Source organism: Myotis brandtii, unplaced genomic scaffold, assembly GCF_000412655.1.
Source record: "Myotis brandtii unplaced genomic scaffold, ASM41265v1 scaffold250, whole genome shotgun sequence".
Lineage (NCBI taxonomy): Eukaryota > Metazoa > Chordata > Mammalia > Chiroptera > Vespertilionidae > Myotis > Myotis brandtii.
Window position 1 is genome coordinate 5,572,454 of NW_005359478.1, and position 17,902 is coordinate 5,590,355.

The 17,902-nt window shown below is 43.4% G+C and overlaps 3 protein-coding genes across 10 annotated transcripts in view; 2 read left to right on the forward strand and 1 right to left on the reverse strand.

Annotated features, from left to right (window-relative positions):
• The window catches only part of LOC106726336, a 10,616-nt gene extending 812 nt beyond the window's left edge, over nucleotides 1-9,804 (forward strand). Inside the window, exons 2-3 of one of the 2 annotated variants that reach the window (XM_014540895.1) lie at nucleotides 7,883-7,959; nucleotides 8,870-9,804. In XM_014540895.1, coding sequence (XP_014396381.1) covers nucleotides 7,883-7,959; nucleotides 8,870-9,127 — 335 coding nt within the window. In that variant the 3' untranslated portion in view covers nucleotides 9,128-9,804. Of the gene's footprint in view, nucleotides 1-6,654; nucleotides 7,960-8,869 lie in introns of those variants that run through there. The other variant, XM_014540894.1, reaches the window with a different exon arrangement.
• ANKRD45 (ankyrin repeat domain 45) lies at nucleotides 1,958-14,913 on the reverse strand. Of its 3 annotated transcripts, XM_014540890.1 has the most exons (6): nucleotides 14,795-14,913; nucleotides 12,338-12,743; nucleotides 11,754-11,924; nucleotides 5,517-5,611; nucleotides 3,100-3,238; nucleotides 1,958-2,858 (listed from the first exon to the last, which is right to left on the reverse strand). In XM_014540890.1, exons 2-6 carry the CDS (start codon nucleotides 12,726-12,728, stop codon nucleotides 2,827-2,829), a joined length of 828 nt encoding a protein of 275 aa, XP_014396376.1. In that variant the 5' UTR covers nucleotides 12,729-12,743; nucleotides 14,795-14,913; the 3' UTR covers nucleotides 1,958-2,826. The 3 variants fall into 3 exon arrangements, with proteins under 3 accessions (XP_014396376.1, XP_014396375.1, XP_014396377.1); XM_014540889.1 differs by having other exon boundaries at nucleotides 1,958-3,238; XM_014540891.1 differs by lacking the exons at nucleotides 1,958-2,858; nucleotides 3,100-3,238; nucleotides 5,517-5,611 and adding an exon at nucleotides 6,123-6,658.
• A 2,655-nt stretch (nucleotides 14,914-17,568) lies between these two features.
• The window catches only part of KLHL20 (kelch-like family member 20), a 32,712-nt gene continuing 32,378 nt past the window's right edge, over nucleotides 17,569-17,902 (forward strand). For 2 of the 5 annotated variants that reach the window (XM_014540896.1, XM_014540898.1), the window contains exon 1: nucleotides 17,569-17,737. The gene's annotated coding sequence lies outside the window, so the exon portion shown is untranslated. The other 3 variants (XM_005867670.2, XM_014540899.1, XM_014540897.1) reach the window with 2 other exon arrangements.

Here is a 17,902-nt window from a genome sequence, read left to right on the forward strand (position 1 = left end):
GGGCAGCTCCTGCGTTGAGTGTCTGCCCCCTGGTGGTTAGTGCACATCATAGCTACCGGTCGTTCCCCTGTTTGGTTGATTTGCATATTAGCCTTTTATTATATAGGATTAATAACAAACTACAATGTTCGCTAATGACTGATTACTATAATTGTGTTGCATTCATTTCCCTTATGTGCCTCTCCACTAATACTAGCAGTGAATATTTTATTTTTTTTTATTTTTTTTAATATATTTCACCAATTCTCCACAGAGAGGAAGGGAGAGGGACAGAGAGCCAGAAACATCGATGGGAGAGAAACATCAATCAGCCGCCTCCCGCACACCTCCCACCGGGGATGTGCCCACAACCAAGGCACATGCCCCCGACCGGAATCGAACCCGGGACCCTTCAGCCCGCAGGCCGACACTCCATCCACTGAGCCAAACTGGTCAGGGCAGCAGTGAATATTTTAGCAGCCAATTGGCACATCATTAGTCTTGTACTGGCTTGATTGGTGTGCGCAACAGGAAATATTTCGTTTTTGGAGAACAAGAAAAATAGGTTTATTTGTGTTACGCTTTTTGTGCAGTTATTTAGTGTCTGGTAAGTTAACGTTCAAGAAAAAAGATTAATTTTTATTAAAATGTTCTATTATTTTATGTTAACAATTACTCGTTTATTTCAGCCCTTTGTATTCAGCATGTCTATCAAAGTAAACCTACGTTTCTTTTTTTTTTTAAGCTTTTTCTTCTTTAAAAAATGTATTTGTTTATTGATTTCAGAGAGGAAGGGAGGAGAGATAGAAACATCAATGATGAGAGAGAATCATTGATCGACTGCCTCCTGCAAGCCCCCTACTGGGGATCAAGCCCGCAACCCAGGCATGTGCTCTTGGCCGGAATCAAACCTGGGACCCTTCAGTCCGCAGATTGACGCTCTATCCACTGAGCCAAACAGGTCAGGGGAGATTACATTTCTTGTTCTATTTTACCTCATAGGGTTTCCCCATCCCACATAAACTTAAACCTCGTTTATTTGGCCCGTGTTAGCCTTTGAGTTTGACATGCTTGATGTAAAGAAACCATTAAGGGCATAAAGTGCCAATACAGAGAGTTTCAGGAAGTCAGCATTAGCAAGTGGATCGAAAGCTACACATATCTGAGGATAATGACTAAAAGGTGAATAAAGGAGAGAGGGGCTAATTTTATCTTGGAGTCTCCAGAAGTGCCTCAGCCTCACCTAGATTCTCTGCAGTGAGGCTCGGGAGTCCTTCCTCGTCACGGAGACCACATGCCTGGAGAGCAATGTCATATTCAAGAGCAAGGCTCAGAAGACATAGAATTAGAGAGAGCAAACATGGCACCAGGGCTTGTCCCAAATTACTGCAGTGCTTAAAGGTAATGGACTTCTCACAACACACAGACAGGAGAGAACAGAGCAAACACAGAGCTCCTTCTCTCTATTCCTCCCCAAACACCCGCGGCATCTACTGAAGACGGGAGTGAGGGGTACTGCCTGTCCTATTGCTTAAGGCAACTGAATCGCTCAGACATAAAAAAGATCTCAAAATTTTAACATTTGAGAGACAAGTTTAAAATAGTGTTACCTCAAAACCACAGCTGCGATGGAATTGCTGAATTGCTTATTTCTTTTCCTTTGCCTCTATAATAAAAACTAGCTTTCAGGGTGTGACAAAGAGAAACTCATAAGAAAAAACAAATAAATGTGGTTTTTAAAAAATATTTTCTTTCACCCTAACCGGTTTGGCTTTGTGGATAGAGCGTCGGCCTGCGGACTTAGGGGTCCCAGGTTCAATTCCAGTCAAGGGCATGTACCTTGGTTTCGGGCACATCCCCAGTGGGGGGTGTACAGGAGACAGCTGATCGATGTTTCTCTCTCATCGATGTTTCTAACTCTCTATCTCTCTCCCTTCCTCTCTGTAAAAAATCAATAAAATATATTTAACAAATATTTTCTTTTGTAAAAGTTTTCCAGAAAGTCATAGAGTAGTAGATCAGGGGCTTTTGGATAAACTAGGAAAAAAAAATTTCCAAATATTCTAAATCACTAATATGAAACCAACTATGATATTTAAAATCTAGAAAATGTAAAAAAAAAACAAACAGAAGGTAAATTGACGTGGAGTCCAGGTATTATAGCTGCATTGCCAATCCTACAGAATAGAAGACATCTAAATATAAAACTAAACATATTTGTGCTTATTAATTCAAAGACAGAATGGGGCTAAAGACAAATAAGAAGGTGTATTAAGAGACTATATCCCACCTTACAGGTAAATCTTAATTTGAACATAAAAAGTAATAGTTGTATGAGCTGAGGATCCTGATCCAAACTCCTTTTAATAGTTCCTTGCTCCAGAATGACATCCCATAACTTCCTTTTGAGAGAGGGAGAAAAAAATTGCCTCTGGAAATAGCCACTATGTCTTCTCTTAAAAGAATTCTTTAACTGAACGGAAACTTCCTGCCTCATTACACAGAAGGTTATCAGATTCTCTAACCAGCTTTTAAAGCTTCCCTATGGTTTGTGTGAGTGACTCACACCCAAGCGCTCTCTGGAAGGAGCAGGTGGAGCTCACAGGGGCTTGCACCCAGGGGAGCAGTCAAGGTCAGAGTCCGGACGTGAGCACGCTGACGAAGGTAAAACAGAACAAGGGTGGTCACATTTCACACTTAAACATTTTTATAAAACCCCACATCTATGTTCTCAACCTCAGTTGTCATGAATAGGTGTGACTTTACAAATGCTAGAAGAAAATGTGGCTTTTTATAACGTGTCTGTTCAGTAGAAGGCATGGTTTTGGCTTCTTTTCTGAGCAAGGCTTAGGCTACAGATTTGGGACTTCTCACTTGACCTGAAAGGAAGCAGATTTTTAAAGGTCCGTTTAATCAGTTTGCAATATAAAACACAAACGAAGACAGTTTTTAAGATTTCTATTAAATTTATTGGGGTGACACTCGTTAATAAAACTGTATAGGTTTTGAGTGTACAATGCTGTAATACATCATCTGTATGTTGCATTTGTTGACCCACAGTCAAGTCTCCTTCTGTCACCATATTTCTGACATTCAAACCACTTTTTATCCCAAACTTACGTGGTGTGGCCATTTTTGTGAAGATAGGAGTCACAATATCTTCCAATTGTTGTTTCTGCTCAAAAATCTCATTGATCGAAGCTTCCAATTGGGTTTCCAACCACTCACTTCTTATACGGCATGCAGTGAGGATGTTATTCTAGAGACAGACCCAGAAAATTTACTTATTTATTGAAAAATAAAACTCTGTATCTCTCTATACCAGCACTGCCTACCAGAACGTTCTGTGATCATCTGTGTCTGCATTGCCCAATACAGCTACATGTGTAACATTTATGGCCACTGAGTACTGAAAAAGTGGTGGCTACTTCATGACTCTATGAGCTTAATCTTGCCTATGCTTTGTTGGTTTCATAAGAGATCTTGTAAAGTGCTTTATAAACCACGAGTGAAATGTGTAACTTAATCACGTTCCCAGACTTGGAGACCTCTATGCTTTAGCAATCTCTCATTCTTTTCATCAGAAAGTCACAAGAAAGTTCTCAGCACATCCTGCAGAGAAATGCAGGAAACAAAACCAAAACACATTCCTGACACCCTGAGTATATCGTGTGTGTGTGTGTGTGTGTGTGTGTGTGTGTGTGCATCCAAAGCAGTACACTAGTCCACATGCAGCACTCAGTACGCAGCCAGTATGGCACGCTGTCTTTATAGCTATGCATCTTTTATACCATTATGTAAACGGTGACACATTAATAAACGCATGTACTGGATATGTTCATATACACTAAACTACATGATGCAGATCTGGTTTGAAGCAAAGTAATGAGTATCGTTGGACCTCTCCAAAAAGCAGTGCACTAGTCCACACGCAGCACTCAGTACGCAGCCAGTATGGCACGCTATCTTTATAGCTATGCATCTTTTATACCATTATGTAAACGGTGACACATTAATAAACGCATGTACTGGATATGTTCATATACACTAAACTACATGATGCAGATCTGGTTTGAAGCAAAGTAATGAGTATCGTTGGACCTCTCCAAACAATAGAAGATGCAGACAGACACCTGCAGGACTATTAACCCTGCTTCTGTGCCCCTCCTGACCCACCGCCGCCCCCCCCCCATCCACATCCAAGAGGCTTATACCTTTGCTTTCCTTTTAAAATAGTTTTACCCCATATGTTGGCATCCCTAACAATATAGCTTGATATTGCTTGCTTTTGAGCTTGCCGCCCCCCCCCCATCCACATCCAAGAGGCTTATACCTTTGCTTTCCTTTTAAAATAGTTTTACCCCATATGTTGGCATCCCTAACAATATAGCTTGATATTGCTTGCTTTTGAGCTTTGTAAAAATCTATGTAGTCTTTGGTACATTTTTTTTCACTCAGTTCTAAGATTCATTCATGTTGTTGGGTGAGATATTTACTTAGTACATCTCTATGTCACTCTTTAATATGATTTCATTACTTTTTTTTCCCTCAAAAGCTTTATTATTTCGTTTGGTCCAATGCATGGGAGAGGGCTTCAGGGTGGTTAAAAGAATGGCCAGTAGTTTCGGGGAGAGGCTCAGGTAAAAGCCAGACCCCAGGGGAGGCAGAGGGGCCCCTCACAGGCCTCCGGGCTCCACAGGCTCCTAGTGGTGCTGGAGGCTGAGCCTTTCCTAGAGCCACTCGCCCGCCCAGCCTGGGGCCGCAGCCTGCGGAGGGAGCCAGGTGTGGCCCATCTTCTTGATGAGCTTCACCTCCTCACCCGGAAGTGGCTCTGCAGGACTTCAAAGCTGAGCGTCTGCGGGGGCAGAACCCCGGCCTGCAGGTCCACCAGGGCCTGGTCAGGTTCCTCTCCAGGCCAGGGCCACAGGTGGCTTCCTTGGCGCCCTGAGTTCTGCCCACTCACCTTGGGGAGGCCTCAGCGTGTCCTGGGAGAGAGTGCGGCCACCACGCTGGGAGCTTCTCCGCCATCTCGCCCATCTCCACCATCTCGCCCAGAGAGAGGTAGGTGTGGGCGGCCCGCAGAGGCAGGGGGGCCAGGCGGTTGACCTCAGCCTCCACGTCGGTGGAATAATTCTGACGGATCTGGGAGCTCATGGTTGTTCGGTGATAAGGGGTTAAGGTAGAAAAGAAGCCGGTGTGTTGGCTGGTCCCGGAGGTGGTGCTGATGGTGGTGACTGGATAAGACGCAGGAGGGTGGCCGGAGGCTGCGAGAAGGGGCGTCCCTGGGTCTGTTCTGTCCAAACACTTTTGAAGCAAGAAACAGATCCGGGACTGCCGAGGGCACTGCCTTTCATTACTTTGTATTAGTTCATCTCTTATCAGTCATTAAGAAAGAAAGGAAAGAAGGGGAGGAGGGAAGGAAAATGGAAGAAGAGAGCAGTAAGGACCGCCACCTACCTCTGGAACTTTAGCATAAAATTCAAGCTATAAGGCTAAAATCTCAGACTTCAGAACAAACAATGATCACAATGTAGTACCTTGTCTTCTTTGAAGAGTCTCCCTGGTCCCTTTTCTGATTCTGTAAGAGTGGCAGAGACCTTTGCGATATATCTTTTCAGAGCCAGCCTTGCAGCTGAAAGAATAGGCAGAAAGATGTACACAAATAAGACAAAGACCAAAAAATGTGCTCAACTGTTTGTAATGGACTGTTACATACCCAGAGCTTGAAAGGGACTGTGTGGAGGAGATTTTTTTTGTTTGTTTTTATTGAATTTCAAGAAAGATAACAACTCAACCAGCACAGCATTTGGGGCCCTCTGGCCTTCCAAAATTCACAGCTATCCCACATGCAAATTACATTTACCCCATCCCCGCATCCAAAAGTCTCAACCCATTACAGCATCAATTAATGTCCTAATGTTCATTGAAAATATCATCAGCTCACACATCTCAAATCTCATCATCTAAAGCATCTAGACCAGCGGTTCTCAACCTGTGGGTCGCGACCCCTTTGGGGGTCGAACGACCCTTTCACAGGGGTCACCTAAGACCATTGGAAAACACATATATAATTACATATTGTTTTTGTGATTAACCACTATGCTTTAATTATGTTCAATTTGTAACAATGAAATTGGGGGTCACCACAACATGAGGAACTGTATTAAAGGGTTGAAACATTAGGAAGGTTGAGAACCGCTGATCTAAACCTGGGTGAGACTTCGGTATGACCCTTCCTCCCTGGGGTAGAATTCCTCTCCATCTGGAGACCCCTGAAACTAGAAAACACGTTCTGTACTCCCCAAATACAGGGATGGGACAGGCACCGAGTAACAGTTGTAGACACTGCCATTCAAAACGGGAGAAAATAGAAGAAAAAAAGGAGTCACTCGTCCCTAGTAATTTCAAAATCCCACGTGGCAAACTCTTATGTGTCAAGGCCTGGGAATAACCCTCTGCAGAGCAAGGCTCCCCCCTCGGCCTGCAGCTCCAGCAGAGCCATCCTTCCCTCTTCATGACCCGTAGCACGCTTTTGCAGCTGAATAGTTTCATCGGTCAGTTCCGGCGTGTAGACTTTGGGGGGCCTGGCAGCCTTTTTCCATTTTGTTCTTTCTTCGTCCCTTTGTCCAAACTGGCAGTGTGTCTGCTGGTATAACATCCACAAAATCCTTGAGTCTCCCTGCATGTCACAGAGTCATTCCATTACACTAGAGGCTCCGCCACGGGTCCTCCTGGACAATCTCCTTTCTGGCCTGACTTCTGCTGAGAGGGCTGCGGGGACCCTAAGCCTGAGCTCTCAGCACCAGCAGAACATGGGGTGGCCACACCCCTGGCTTTCCCTCCAGAGCACACCTTCCTGACAGTGAATCTCCTCGTGTTAGCAGTTTTGCGATCCCGATAGGCTGAGAAGTTCCCAAAACATCAAGTCTTGTTTTCCTTTCCATAGCAGGTTCTCTCCTCAATTTATCTTACCCCTCTCACATTTTACTCGGAGCAACAGAAAGAAACCAGGTCCTGTCTTCAACACTTGGCTTCGAAATCCCTTCAGCTAAATGTCCACATTCACTTCTAATTCAGCTAAGCTTTCTGCCATGCCAAATTCCCCACCCCTCACCCACTACCTAATGGGCATAGGTTAAAAGGTATAGGTACTTTTTTTGCTTAATTTGAAAGGAAGAATATTTCCGAGTGAAAAACAGACGCGATTGTAGGTTGTGTAAAATGGCATAGCTACAGATATTTTTTAAGCAGATATAAAACAGCCATACTTGAGAAGGGTTGGAAGGGATATAGGTAAATTGTTTCCATGAAACTCCATTAATATGATTATAGTTTTAATTAATTAGCTAGCAAGACATTAGTAAAGTCTTCATTTTTCATAAAATTGAAGTAGCTTAAATAATTCTAGTATAAAGCAAGAAAAAGTATCCCCAGGTAACTGGCTAAGTAACACCTTTTAGTTCCAATGTGGTTATGATGTCACTGACTCTGTCCATGAATCACTGACTGCTGATGTCACAATGATCAGCAGTGTTTATTTTCCCAAGTAGAAAGACTACCTTCCGTGTTCTTCTTAACTAGTACTCAGGGCATCCCTGCTCTGTCTCTGATCAGAGTTTTGGCCATAGATTTTTTTTTTTATCACAATTGAGAAAGATGTCCATTCAAGAACTACCCCTGATGTTTCTTCTGTTGTGTGCCTGCTTATTGAAGGAAAATTCCTGCATTTGTGATGGAACTATCTGGGCTAAGGTTGGATGGGAGATATTTCCTGAAGAAATGCTTTATCTAAAAGTTGAACCTTCTCCATCTCACTGTCTACCTTACCCTATGGACAAACTATGGTGCAATTTTATTAATATGGATGTAATTGCGAGTCTTGTATATCTCATATGTATTTTAGGACAAGCTATCTCTCTAATCCTGCTTGCTTTATCTGTGCATTACCTGTGGATGAAGTGGAAGAGACACAAGAAAGAGGTAAGTTAGTGATGCAAATAGTAGTAGTCATAGGATATCAGAGTTTAAAAGAGAAGATTACCAGCTTCTTTGAAGGAAAGTACGACGTCTTTTTCCTCTTTGCAATCTCCCGCAGTCCCTGCCATTCACCCCCAGCATCTAGCACAGTGTCTGGCATATAGTAGGTGCTCAACAAATCAGTATTAAATTAGAAGGTCCTTAAAATAACCTAGTACAATCCCTCCCTTTCAAGTTAGAAAATGCATCAAGAAAGTAATGAGCTACAATGAGTAGAACATACAGGAAATGAAGTTACCTGTCTGGGCCCAGAGGTAAGTCATTTGATCCTTCTCAGCTGCCTCACCAATAAAATGAAGGATGTGAAATAAGATATCTGTTAGATTCCTTCCAGATCTATCTAAGAAGGCTAAGTATGTAAATGTTGGCATGTATTTTTTAAATGGACTGTAAACTAATGTCTAAAGTTTGGATAACTCTCTGGGAAATGGCACTCTTTAACTAATTTCCCACTTTGCCGATGACTCCATATTTTGAGGCAATCTTAAAAGCTCATTGACTTTTACAATAAACATATTGCTATAAAATGACCCTGATGTTACTGCATTATACTTTGAAGCTGTTTAGTAAAGGGAAATATTTTGCTAATATTCAAATAGCTTCTCCCAGCAGAATGCTCTGACCATAAAAAGCACTTTTTAAATGTTTGTTGATGATGATAATGGTTATTATCATCTTTCACAGGGGCAGACACAAAAGAGCATTTCTTCTGCCCTCGGACCTGTTTTCTGTAATGACCTTTCTTTCATATAAATCAGTAAGGTGTGGTGTTTCAGTACAGCTATCCAGAAAATTTAATTTGAACTACAGCAAGAAAACAACCTATAATTTCATTCGCTTTTCCCCCTGTTAGCTGAAAAAACAAGCCTCCATAGACACAGTTGGTAATGAACCAGAAAGCCAGTCCATCAATGACATAGACACACTACTCTTCAAACTGTTGGCCACGACATCCATGATGAGTGAGTACCTGGACCGGAAGGCCCAGCGTCCTTCGTCTAAGAAATTCAAGCACGGAAAGCTCAAGTACAAGAACCGAGGAGGAACCAGAGAACACCAAAAACATGTGAATGTGGTTCTGTCCAAAATGGAGACCACGCAAAGCGCCTAGAAGAGAACTCGTATAAGGTTCAAAATGGTTCTCTGTGAGCCTTTCTCATTTTTTTGCCACATTCTTTACTGAAATTTTGCAAAGAAGTCCAAGTTAAAGATATTTCTATTCAGCTGAAAAGGCATCCATACTTTCTAACGTACTGGGGAAAAGACGGCCCACAGTCACTACTGCAGATTTAAGTATTTTGTTCTTTTTAATGCATCACATTACAAATCATTAATCGATCTTTAAATTAGAATCTTTAGTGTTTTAACAAATCTCCAATTTAAATAATATTTGTGACTTTTCTTGCTTTCCTGAGCAAATGTTATGGCCACAAGAAAACTTAATTTCTCATCTCAGATGCCCTTTGCTAGAATAGTATGCAAGTATCAAGTAACAGATTAATTTTTTTAATATTATTTTTTCCATTTTTAGTATAATAAATGATGAATTGAGTATCAACACTTTTTTTAAATTTCTGAGTTTTGTTGCTCGGCTATCTCAATTTTTTAACAATATGGTTACCATATCTTCCAACAAATACTGGGAGACTGATCTAAGACTAGGACAGAAAGTTTGATTAAAAACATGAAAAATCCCAGAAATATATGCAAGATCTAAGGCTGGGTAGAGGGGACTTAAGGAGGGGGGAGTAGGAGGGACATCTGTAATATTGTCTACAATAACATTTAAAAAACAATCCTTGGCCCTCGCTGATTTGGGTCAGTGGATAGAGCGTCGGCCTGGGGACTGAAGGGTCCTGGGTTCAATTCCAGTCAAGGGCACATGCCCAGGTTACAGGCTCTATCCTCAGTAGGGGGTGTGCAGGAGGCAGCCAATCAATGATTCTCCCTCATCAATGATGTTTCTAGCTCTCTCACCCTCTCCCTTCCTCTCTGAAATCAATAAAATATATATTTAGAAAAAAATAATCCTTGAAATAGAAATAGTCTTTACAAAGTAATAGAAAGCAATAGTGTCCATCTTAGGTTATTGTGAGTTAAAAGTTAATTTATAGCCCAGCGGCATGGCTCAGTAGTTGAGCCTCGACCTGTGAATCAGGAGGTCACTGTTCAATTCCCGGTCAGAGCACATGCCTAGGTTGCGGACTCGATCCCCAGTGTGGTGCATGCAAGAAGCATCTGATCAATGTCTCTCTCTCATCATTAATGTTTCTATCTCTCTCTCCCTCTCCCTTCCTCTCTGAAATCAATAAAAATATCTTTTAAAGTTTATTTATGGTTCTACTTTCCAGACTCTCCTCCTCCTTTCCATGCTTCCTTAGCACAACTCTACCCACATTTCCAGAGATGTTTGTTCCATGCCTTTGGAGTTCTGAACTATCAACTAATTCCTGCTCAGAGAAAGCTGATATATTTTTCTTTTAATGGAGGACTCTTGAACACTTAAAAAGTGTCCAAACCTCGAAAACCCAAAGAAATTTCTAACAGTGGAATTTTAGCAGTATGAAGAGGCCTCTCTGGGCTAGGGAGTCCTCAACCCCTTAAACCTCTCCAGATGCCTCCTACTCTAATCGCTAGAACAGGGAATGGAAGTGGCTTATACACGTGGAAGTCTGAATTAAACAAACATGAAATGTTGAATAGTTTGTGTCTCTGACATTCCAGAGCTACGTGCACTTGAAGCCACAATCCTTACAATTCTATCACTGGTCTGGAAACAGAATAAGAGTTGATAGTATTAGCACCTTTTTTATCTTCATCACTAGGAAATGTTAGGTATCATTCCCCTGAGAATGTAAGGACCCAAACAAAACAGATGGATATTAGGGACAGGAAAACAATAAAACTCCGCACCCATAAGCCTCAAACTGTTTCTTTTCAGAAAAGTAACAGCAAAATCTGTCCCTGGATTGTGTTTCTTAAGTACTATGGGTCATTCTTCAAAAATGGGTGGAGTGTTGTTGTGTTTGTTTTTTTTTTTGGGGGGGGGGGGTCCAAGGTCACATAGGTTTCAAGTGGAGATACCCCTATGTAAACTCAAGCAATCTGAGGCAAGAGCCCGTGTACTTATGCTTTTATTACTCTGCAGCTTACCTGTGCAAACTAGGACTTGCGTTCCAGTAAAGCAATCTTGTCACTGTCCTTCAAACAGGCCACTTTCACTCCCAGCTCTTGGAGTTAGCTCATGCCCGTTTCCTTCTATTGTATTTTCAAATCCCACCCATTCTTCAAGGCCCAGCTCAACTCCAACATGCTCTGACTTCATGACCTCTGTCCACTTCAAAGCAGGTATGATGATCTGCTCTGCTGCTTTTAACCCTTCATCATAGTCTCGCTGATCTTATTACTGATATGTACCTACCGTTTATCAACCCCCCCCAACAAATGTCCAGAGGGCAGGAACAACCAATTGTACCTACAACAATGCTCAGTGAGCATTTATTAAATGCTTGCTAAAAGCATGAGTGCAAATTACTACATAAAATGAATGCCATGAACTTGATATTTACTAATTTTTTAACCGATGTTTGTATGCATGCAAATCTCTAAGCCATATTCTACAGGGCTGCGGAAATGACATATACAAAATATTAGTATGGCTTTTTGACCTTTGATGGAAGCACAGCATACATACAAATGAACCAGTCAGCTTACTGATACCTTGTGGGTGTCCTTACCTGCCCAGTCCAGGAATTCAACGCACTCGGTCTGGGAATACCGAGCAGCAACGTCTCGAGCTAGCTCTTGCCGGAAGTTCAGAGCTTCTATATCAACATCCAGTTCCACCACAAGCACTTTCAATGTTTCCAGACGACCCCAGGCGGCAGCACAGTGTAAGGGTGTATAACCTGACAAACAGCATGAAGACGGTCAGGCCAAACGGACTACACTCTTCAAGATCGTCATTGCAATAATATTATTGAGCAGTTACTGTTTACAACTTACTATGTACCAAGGACTGTGATATTTATAATTACCTTATTTGATTGTTACACCCTATGAGGAAAATACAATATTAGCCCCATTTTGCAGATGAAAAAAGAGAGACACAAAATGATTGGGTAACTTGCCCAAGTCACACAGCAAATAGTGAAGTCTGTGTTCTTAACTACTGTGCTGTACCGTATCAGCGCGTATACACACACGTACATTCTTATCTATGTGTGTATACATTATATATGCAAAATATAAAGCAGGCACATCCTATTTATCCACCTTTAGGTAGTCATAAGTAATACTGGTGAGAGAAAAGGCAAAATACCTCTGGCTGTGTTGTCATTCAGATCCGCACCATATTTTGCCAAAACTCTAATCACTTCACTCTGCCCAGCCATGCAAGCTGTATACAACAAATTTCTTCCAACAATGTCTTTTTCCAAGAGGAGCTGTATAGCCTGGTCATAGAGAGGGTTCTCTGGATCCTCAAAAATCTTCTGCAAACCTTCTATATCCCCTGTGAGAACAGGTTGTAAGAGAGGATTAAGAAGGCCTGTCTTTTCCTCCTCTTCCTCTTCCTCCTCCTCCTCCTCTTCTTCTTCCTCCTCCTCCTCCTCCTCTTCTTCTTCTCCTTCTTCAACTTCTTCTTCTTCTTGCTGTGAGAAAGGTTCTGATTTTTCTGAACTCTCTGAGCCTTGGGGTTCTTCTAGATCCATTAACTCCAAAAATACCTGAAACAAAAAAAAAGTAATAAAAATCTACTCAGACAAATTGGTATTTATTGATTGATTGATTCAGTCCACTGACAATATAGATGGGATGAAAATTCTTAACTGGCTTCAAAGTAATTATAAAATATTTCATCCATTCAACTAACAAAGTTTATTGTGCACCTACCAGAAGTCAATACAGTCGATGCACTGCCTGAATACATTCTAAAATGCTGAACGTGTGCTATACATAGTAAATTCAATAGGAACCATAGAGAGCAATGCAGGCTAGACTCATTGGGGAAAGATTGAAAGAGGATGTTAGAGTAACCCACTTGCCTAACCATGGGTCATACTGGGGAGAAGTGAAAAATGGTTGCATCATTGGAGTCAGATTATGAAGACCTTAAAAAATTAGGCACTGATGTTTAGACAGAATTCAGTCTCTCAGTAATGGTTACTGAAAGCTTACTAATATCCTAAGTGCTGTGTAGGTATTATGTAAATTATGAAGAAGAATCAACTTTATTTCCTGCCCTAAACAACTTAGTTTTTTTTTTAAAGGAAAAAGGCGACCTGTGCAAAATAAGTGTAATAAAAGGTGATAGATGGTAAGTATCACATGAGAGGAAGTGCTATGGAAATTTGCAAAGGACAGGATTAATTCCAGATGGAAGTCGTCACAGTGCTCACTCTGGCATAATACATATTAAATTGGGAATGATACAGAGAAGAGGGGCATGGTCCCTGCAGATGTGTGAGAATGCTTGTAGCATCACTGTTCATAGAGCAAAAAGCCTGGGTGGGGGGAAAACAGTGCCCATTAACAGGAGCATAAACTGTGACATGGTTGCACAAGATAGTATATAGTAGTTAGAGTGATTAAATTACAGTCATACTCCATGGGGTAGGCAGCTCTGACATGGCTCCCAAAGCCCCTCACCCCGCACCCTGGTATTCACACCTTTGTGTAATTCTCTCCTCGTGAAGAAGGCAGGATATAGTGATTTTATTCTAATGTGATGGGATGTCACTTCCATAATTCACTTACAACAGACAAGGGCATGTACTTTGGTTGCGGGTACATCCCCAGCAGAGGGTGTGCAGGAGGCAGCTGATGGATGTTTCTCTCTCATCAATGTTTCTAAATCTCTATCCCTCTCCCTTCCTCTCTGTAAAAAATCAATAGAATATATTTTTTTTAAAAAAGAAAGAGAGACATGGGCAATCTCTAGCCAAGAGCCAGTAAGGAACCGAGGCCCTCAGTCTAACAGCCCAGAGGAATTAAACTCACCAACAACCACTGAGTGAAGGTGGAAGTGGATCTGCCGCTGTGGAACCTTGAGGTAACTGTGGCCTCAGGCAACACGCGATTGTGAAATGAGAACAGCACTGCTCTGCCTTGCTGACCGAGTGTGGAGAACAGCCCATGACTTTTCCTTTGAACTCTCGAGTGTGAACTCTTTTGAGGCTGCTAAGGCACTAACAATAGGAAACCACATAGGTCATGGTCCTTGCCCCATTGGCCTTTACCGTCCAGTGGGGAAGACTCGGTAAATCAGCAATGACCGAGATATGGGACAGAATGGAGATTAGCAAAGCGTGTTTGAGAGTAGAGAATGGACATCTCAAGTAGACTCAGAGTTGGCAGGTCCGGGAAAGGCTTTCCAGAAGAGGTGACCCTTCAGGACTGAAGAGTAGGCGTCTTAAAAGGAGGAGAAAAGGACAACCGGGTCACAGGAGGAGCATAAACAAACAGCGAGGAGGCAGTCAAGGCAGCCTGAGGTCGTAGTGGAGGAATAGCGCTCAAGGGTCTTTTAAACCAACTGGATTTTTTACAATGTAGTCCCTTGTCCCGGCTCTGGAAGGTCCCCAGGGCTAAGCAAAGGGAAGGCCTGAGGAAGAGGATAGGGGGCGGCAGCCCTGCCAAGGGGGCACCAGAGTTCGCCTTTCGGCCTGAATCCCGCAGGCACCTCCCGGATCCCCGAGGCGGGACCCGCTCCGCCAAGTTCCCTCCCCGCCAACCCGCCCGAGCTGCCCGGCTGGGAGATAGCCATTCCCCAAACGCCCACCTGGGCCCTCGGCGCCCGGACCCAGTACACTCAGCTCCCGGGATCCCCGGCTTCCGCGGTTACCATGGCGACGACTCACCCGGACGCTAACGCTGTACACTCGAGTCAAAATGCCAGGTGCGAGGATACGCCCGGAAGACGCAGAGAGACGATTAAAATCTTAATGATTAACATCGCTGTGTTCGGAAGGTGGCGTGCGGGGGGTTTTTCTTTATTTTGTAAGTTTTCAGTAATTCGGTCTATATTTGTTTTACAACAACAAAAAAATAAAATTTAAAAGTAAGGTGTGCCCATTGGTAGCTTATCTTTGGTCTTTAAATGGAAGAGTTTTCCAGAAATATGAAGATGCCGTCTAAAAACGACGAAAGACAGTAATTATAATGGGCAGCTTAATTTTCTAGTCTATGGGAGATCTTTCACCTATGGCTATGGTCGTGGTCACCAAGTGGCATTTCCTGAGACCTCCCAAGTGCCAACTATGGCAGGAGTGGAAGGAACTTGGAAACTCTCTCTCTCTTGATTCAGTTATTTAAGATCCAAAACAGAGGATTTTTAAAAGGGGAGAGGGGTGGGCAATGGGATGGGGTATCAAAAGAATGTGCCCTCTGGTCCCTTGCATGGATTCTAACTGCCTTCTGGGTTTTCCAGGCTTGCATTGTATATCCACTCTAGCTTGCTCACTTTTTTTTTTGTAACGTTTTAATCCCTTGTTCCACTGCCTTGCATGGTAATCCTGGCATCGTGACCTCATGTAGTATGGGCCGTCACTCTCCATGCTTAGGAAGCCATTCTAGCAGCATGTTTGTACTATCTCCTGAGATCTTTGCCATGGTGGTTGGATCCCCATCCCAGGAGAGTGCTTTCGAATTAAGTCTCCCCTGTTCAACTTTGTATTCTGTCCCCTCGTTCCAGCACCTTCAGAAGTCAGTCCTGTGTGTACTCTGCCAGATGTCTCCATCCCATTGTTAAGGTTCCACTCTTTCCCAACTAGTACCCTGTCCTGGGCATAGCAGACTTGCCAATATTGAGAGTTTAATCTTCTTTGAGGCTCTGCTACTCTCATGATTAAGCCCTGGACCTGGTCCTCAGCTTACAGAAGAGGAGAGCCCCTGTATTTGTTACCTAGGAAATCCTTTGGCTTTCCTGCTTAGCGTTTGTTTGTTTTTTTAAATATATTGTTTATTGATTTTTTACAGAGAGGAGAGGGATAGAGAGTTAGAAACATCGATGAGAGAGAAACATCGATCAGCTGCCTCCTGCACACCCCCTACTGGGGATGTGCCCGCAACCAAGGTACATGCCCTCTTCAGCCTGAAGGCCGTCGCTCTATCCAATGAGCCAAACCGGTTAGGGCTAAGATAAGATCTTAATATCAGCCTGATACTAAGGCCTCTGCCCGCGTTTCCAAGTTCTTCTTTCCTCCCCATATCTTTTTTAAAAAACATTTTTATTGTCTTCAGAAAGGGAGAAGGGGGGAGAGAGAGAAACATCAATGTTGAGAGAATCGTTGATGTGCTGCGTCCTGCATGGTCCCCACTGGGGATCAAGCCCGCAACCCCAGCATGTGCCCTGACCGTGAATCAAAGAAACAGAATTTCCGGAGGATGAGGCCCAGAAATCAGGATTTTAAAAAGATTCCCAGGTGATTCTAATGTGCAGCCAAGGTTGAGAACCACTGCACTAGAATGTTTCCTCCCATCAGAATATACAGTTTGCTGAGGGCAGAGCACCAAGAAATCGGACCAAAATCACAAAGCTAGTCAGTCACAGGACTAGGATTTAAACCTATGGGTGTCTAGACCTAAAGGCCATGCATTCTCCACTACAAGCTAACTAGCAAAAGGTATTCTTTCTCTTTCAGAACCAAGTGGACAAACCTTTGAAGATCCCGAGTGAAGAACCGTTAAAGGAAAATCTGGTTAATTTGTGCTTAACCTGTATATTTATTAGGAAACCACCAAGTGTTTCACTGATATTACTGAAATTGTATCCCCCCTACCCTACCACTTATTTTTTTTCTAAATATATAGTAAAACTCACGTGGCTATGTGCTGTGGAAAAATCAGGCAAATAACAAATTTAAAAGTTCCCCCCACCCCCAGAAGTGTTCTGTTAGTGTCTGGTGGTTAATATTAAGTGAAAGGGCAAGTTGACATATAGCCTTAAAATCCTGGATAAAACTCTGGTATTTTGAAAGTTAAAGTGTGGGAAATCTCCGCGGTGGAGTCCATTTCTGACTTGGCTGTGTGTCCTCAGCAGTTTGCACATAGTATGGGCCTAATAGATATTTGTCGACCCCATCTGTGCATGCATCCATCTATGTGCCTACAGGAGACTCACCTGCTACAAATAAATCAAAATTCCTAGCTTTCTGTGACTAGGCTCGTCTTTCTATTGCCTTCAGCTGGGGAAAACAAGGGAGCGATGTGGGGGGCTTCAGCCAAAGACCTTTATGCATTTATGCATAACCTGAGGACACAGACTATAGGGTGGTGAAGGCCTGGGGCGAAGGGGTGAGGGGGGGGGAAGGGGGGGCGGACTGGAAGGGGACTATGGGTGGGAAAGGGGGCCATATGTAATACCTTCAACAATAAAGATTTTTATTTTTATTTTTTTTAAAGGAGGCTTCATTATTCAAATACTGCCAGTTCGGCGGTGAACTCGCAAAGTAGTCATTTTCGGGATAGAAAGAACTGGATGCAAGGAGAGCGGCTACTTCCGGAGCCGCGCCGGAACCTCTTGGCAGAATAAGTGAGTTCCAGGGGAACTATTTAAGATCAGGACCGCTTCCTGCTGCTGAACGGAGCGAGGGACGGGGAGGAAGTAGCTCGAGGAGTGGCATCCTGCCGGCGCTAGCGGCTGCAGAGGCGGAGGCGGAGAGGAGGCGGCGGGCGGACCAGGCAGGGGAGGTTGCGGCAAAGGGACAGGAAAGTGTCCGAGCCGGTGAGTAAGCCGCCTGAGAGCAGGGACCGTGGAGAGCGCCCCGGGCTCGCTTTGCACATCTGTGCTTCCAAGTTGCCGAGTCTCCGGGTCGGGTAAGGGCCGAGCTTCGCCCGCCGCCTGTCACTCGGCGCCGAGAAGGGGCTGTTGGGGCGCTGGGGCTGGGCC

What these genes read in the sequence shown, in the direction of transcription:
- ANKRD45 (XM_014540889.1), bottom strand. Translation starts at nt 12,728, where the DNA reads ATGGATCTAGAAGAACCCCAAGGCTCAGAGAGTTCAGAAAAATCAGAA. An exon ending in GAATGACAACACAGCCAGAG is followed by an intron (nt 11,925 to 12,337) that starts GTATTTTGCCTT and finishes GCTGTTTGTCAG; the next exon opens with GTTATACACCCTTACACTGT. An exon ending in GACTCTTCAAAGAAGACAAG is followed by an intron (nt 3,239 to 5,516) that starts GTACTACATTGT and finishes GTCTGTCTCTAG; the next exon opens with AATAACATCCTCACTGCATG.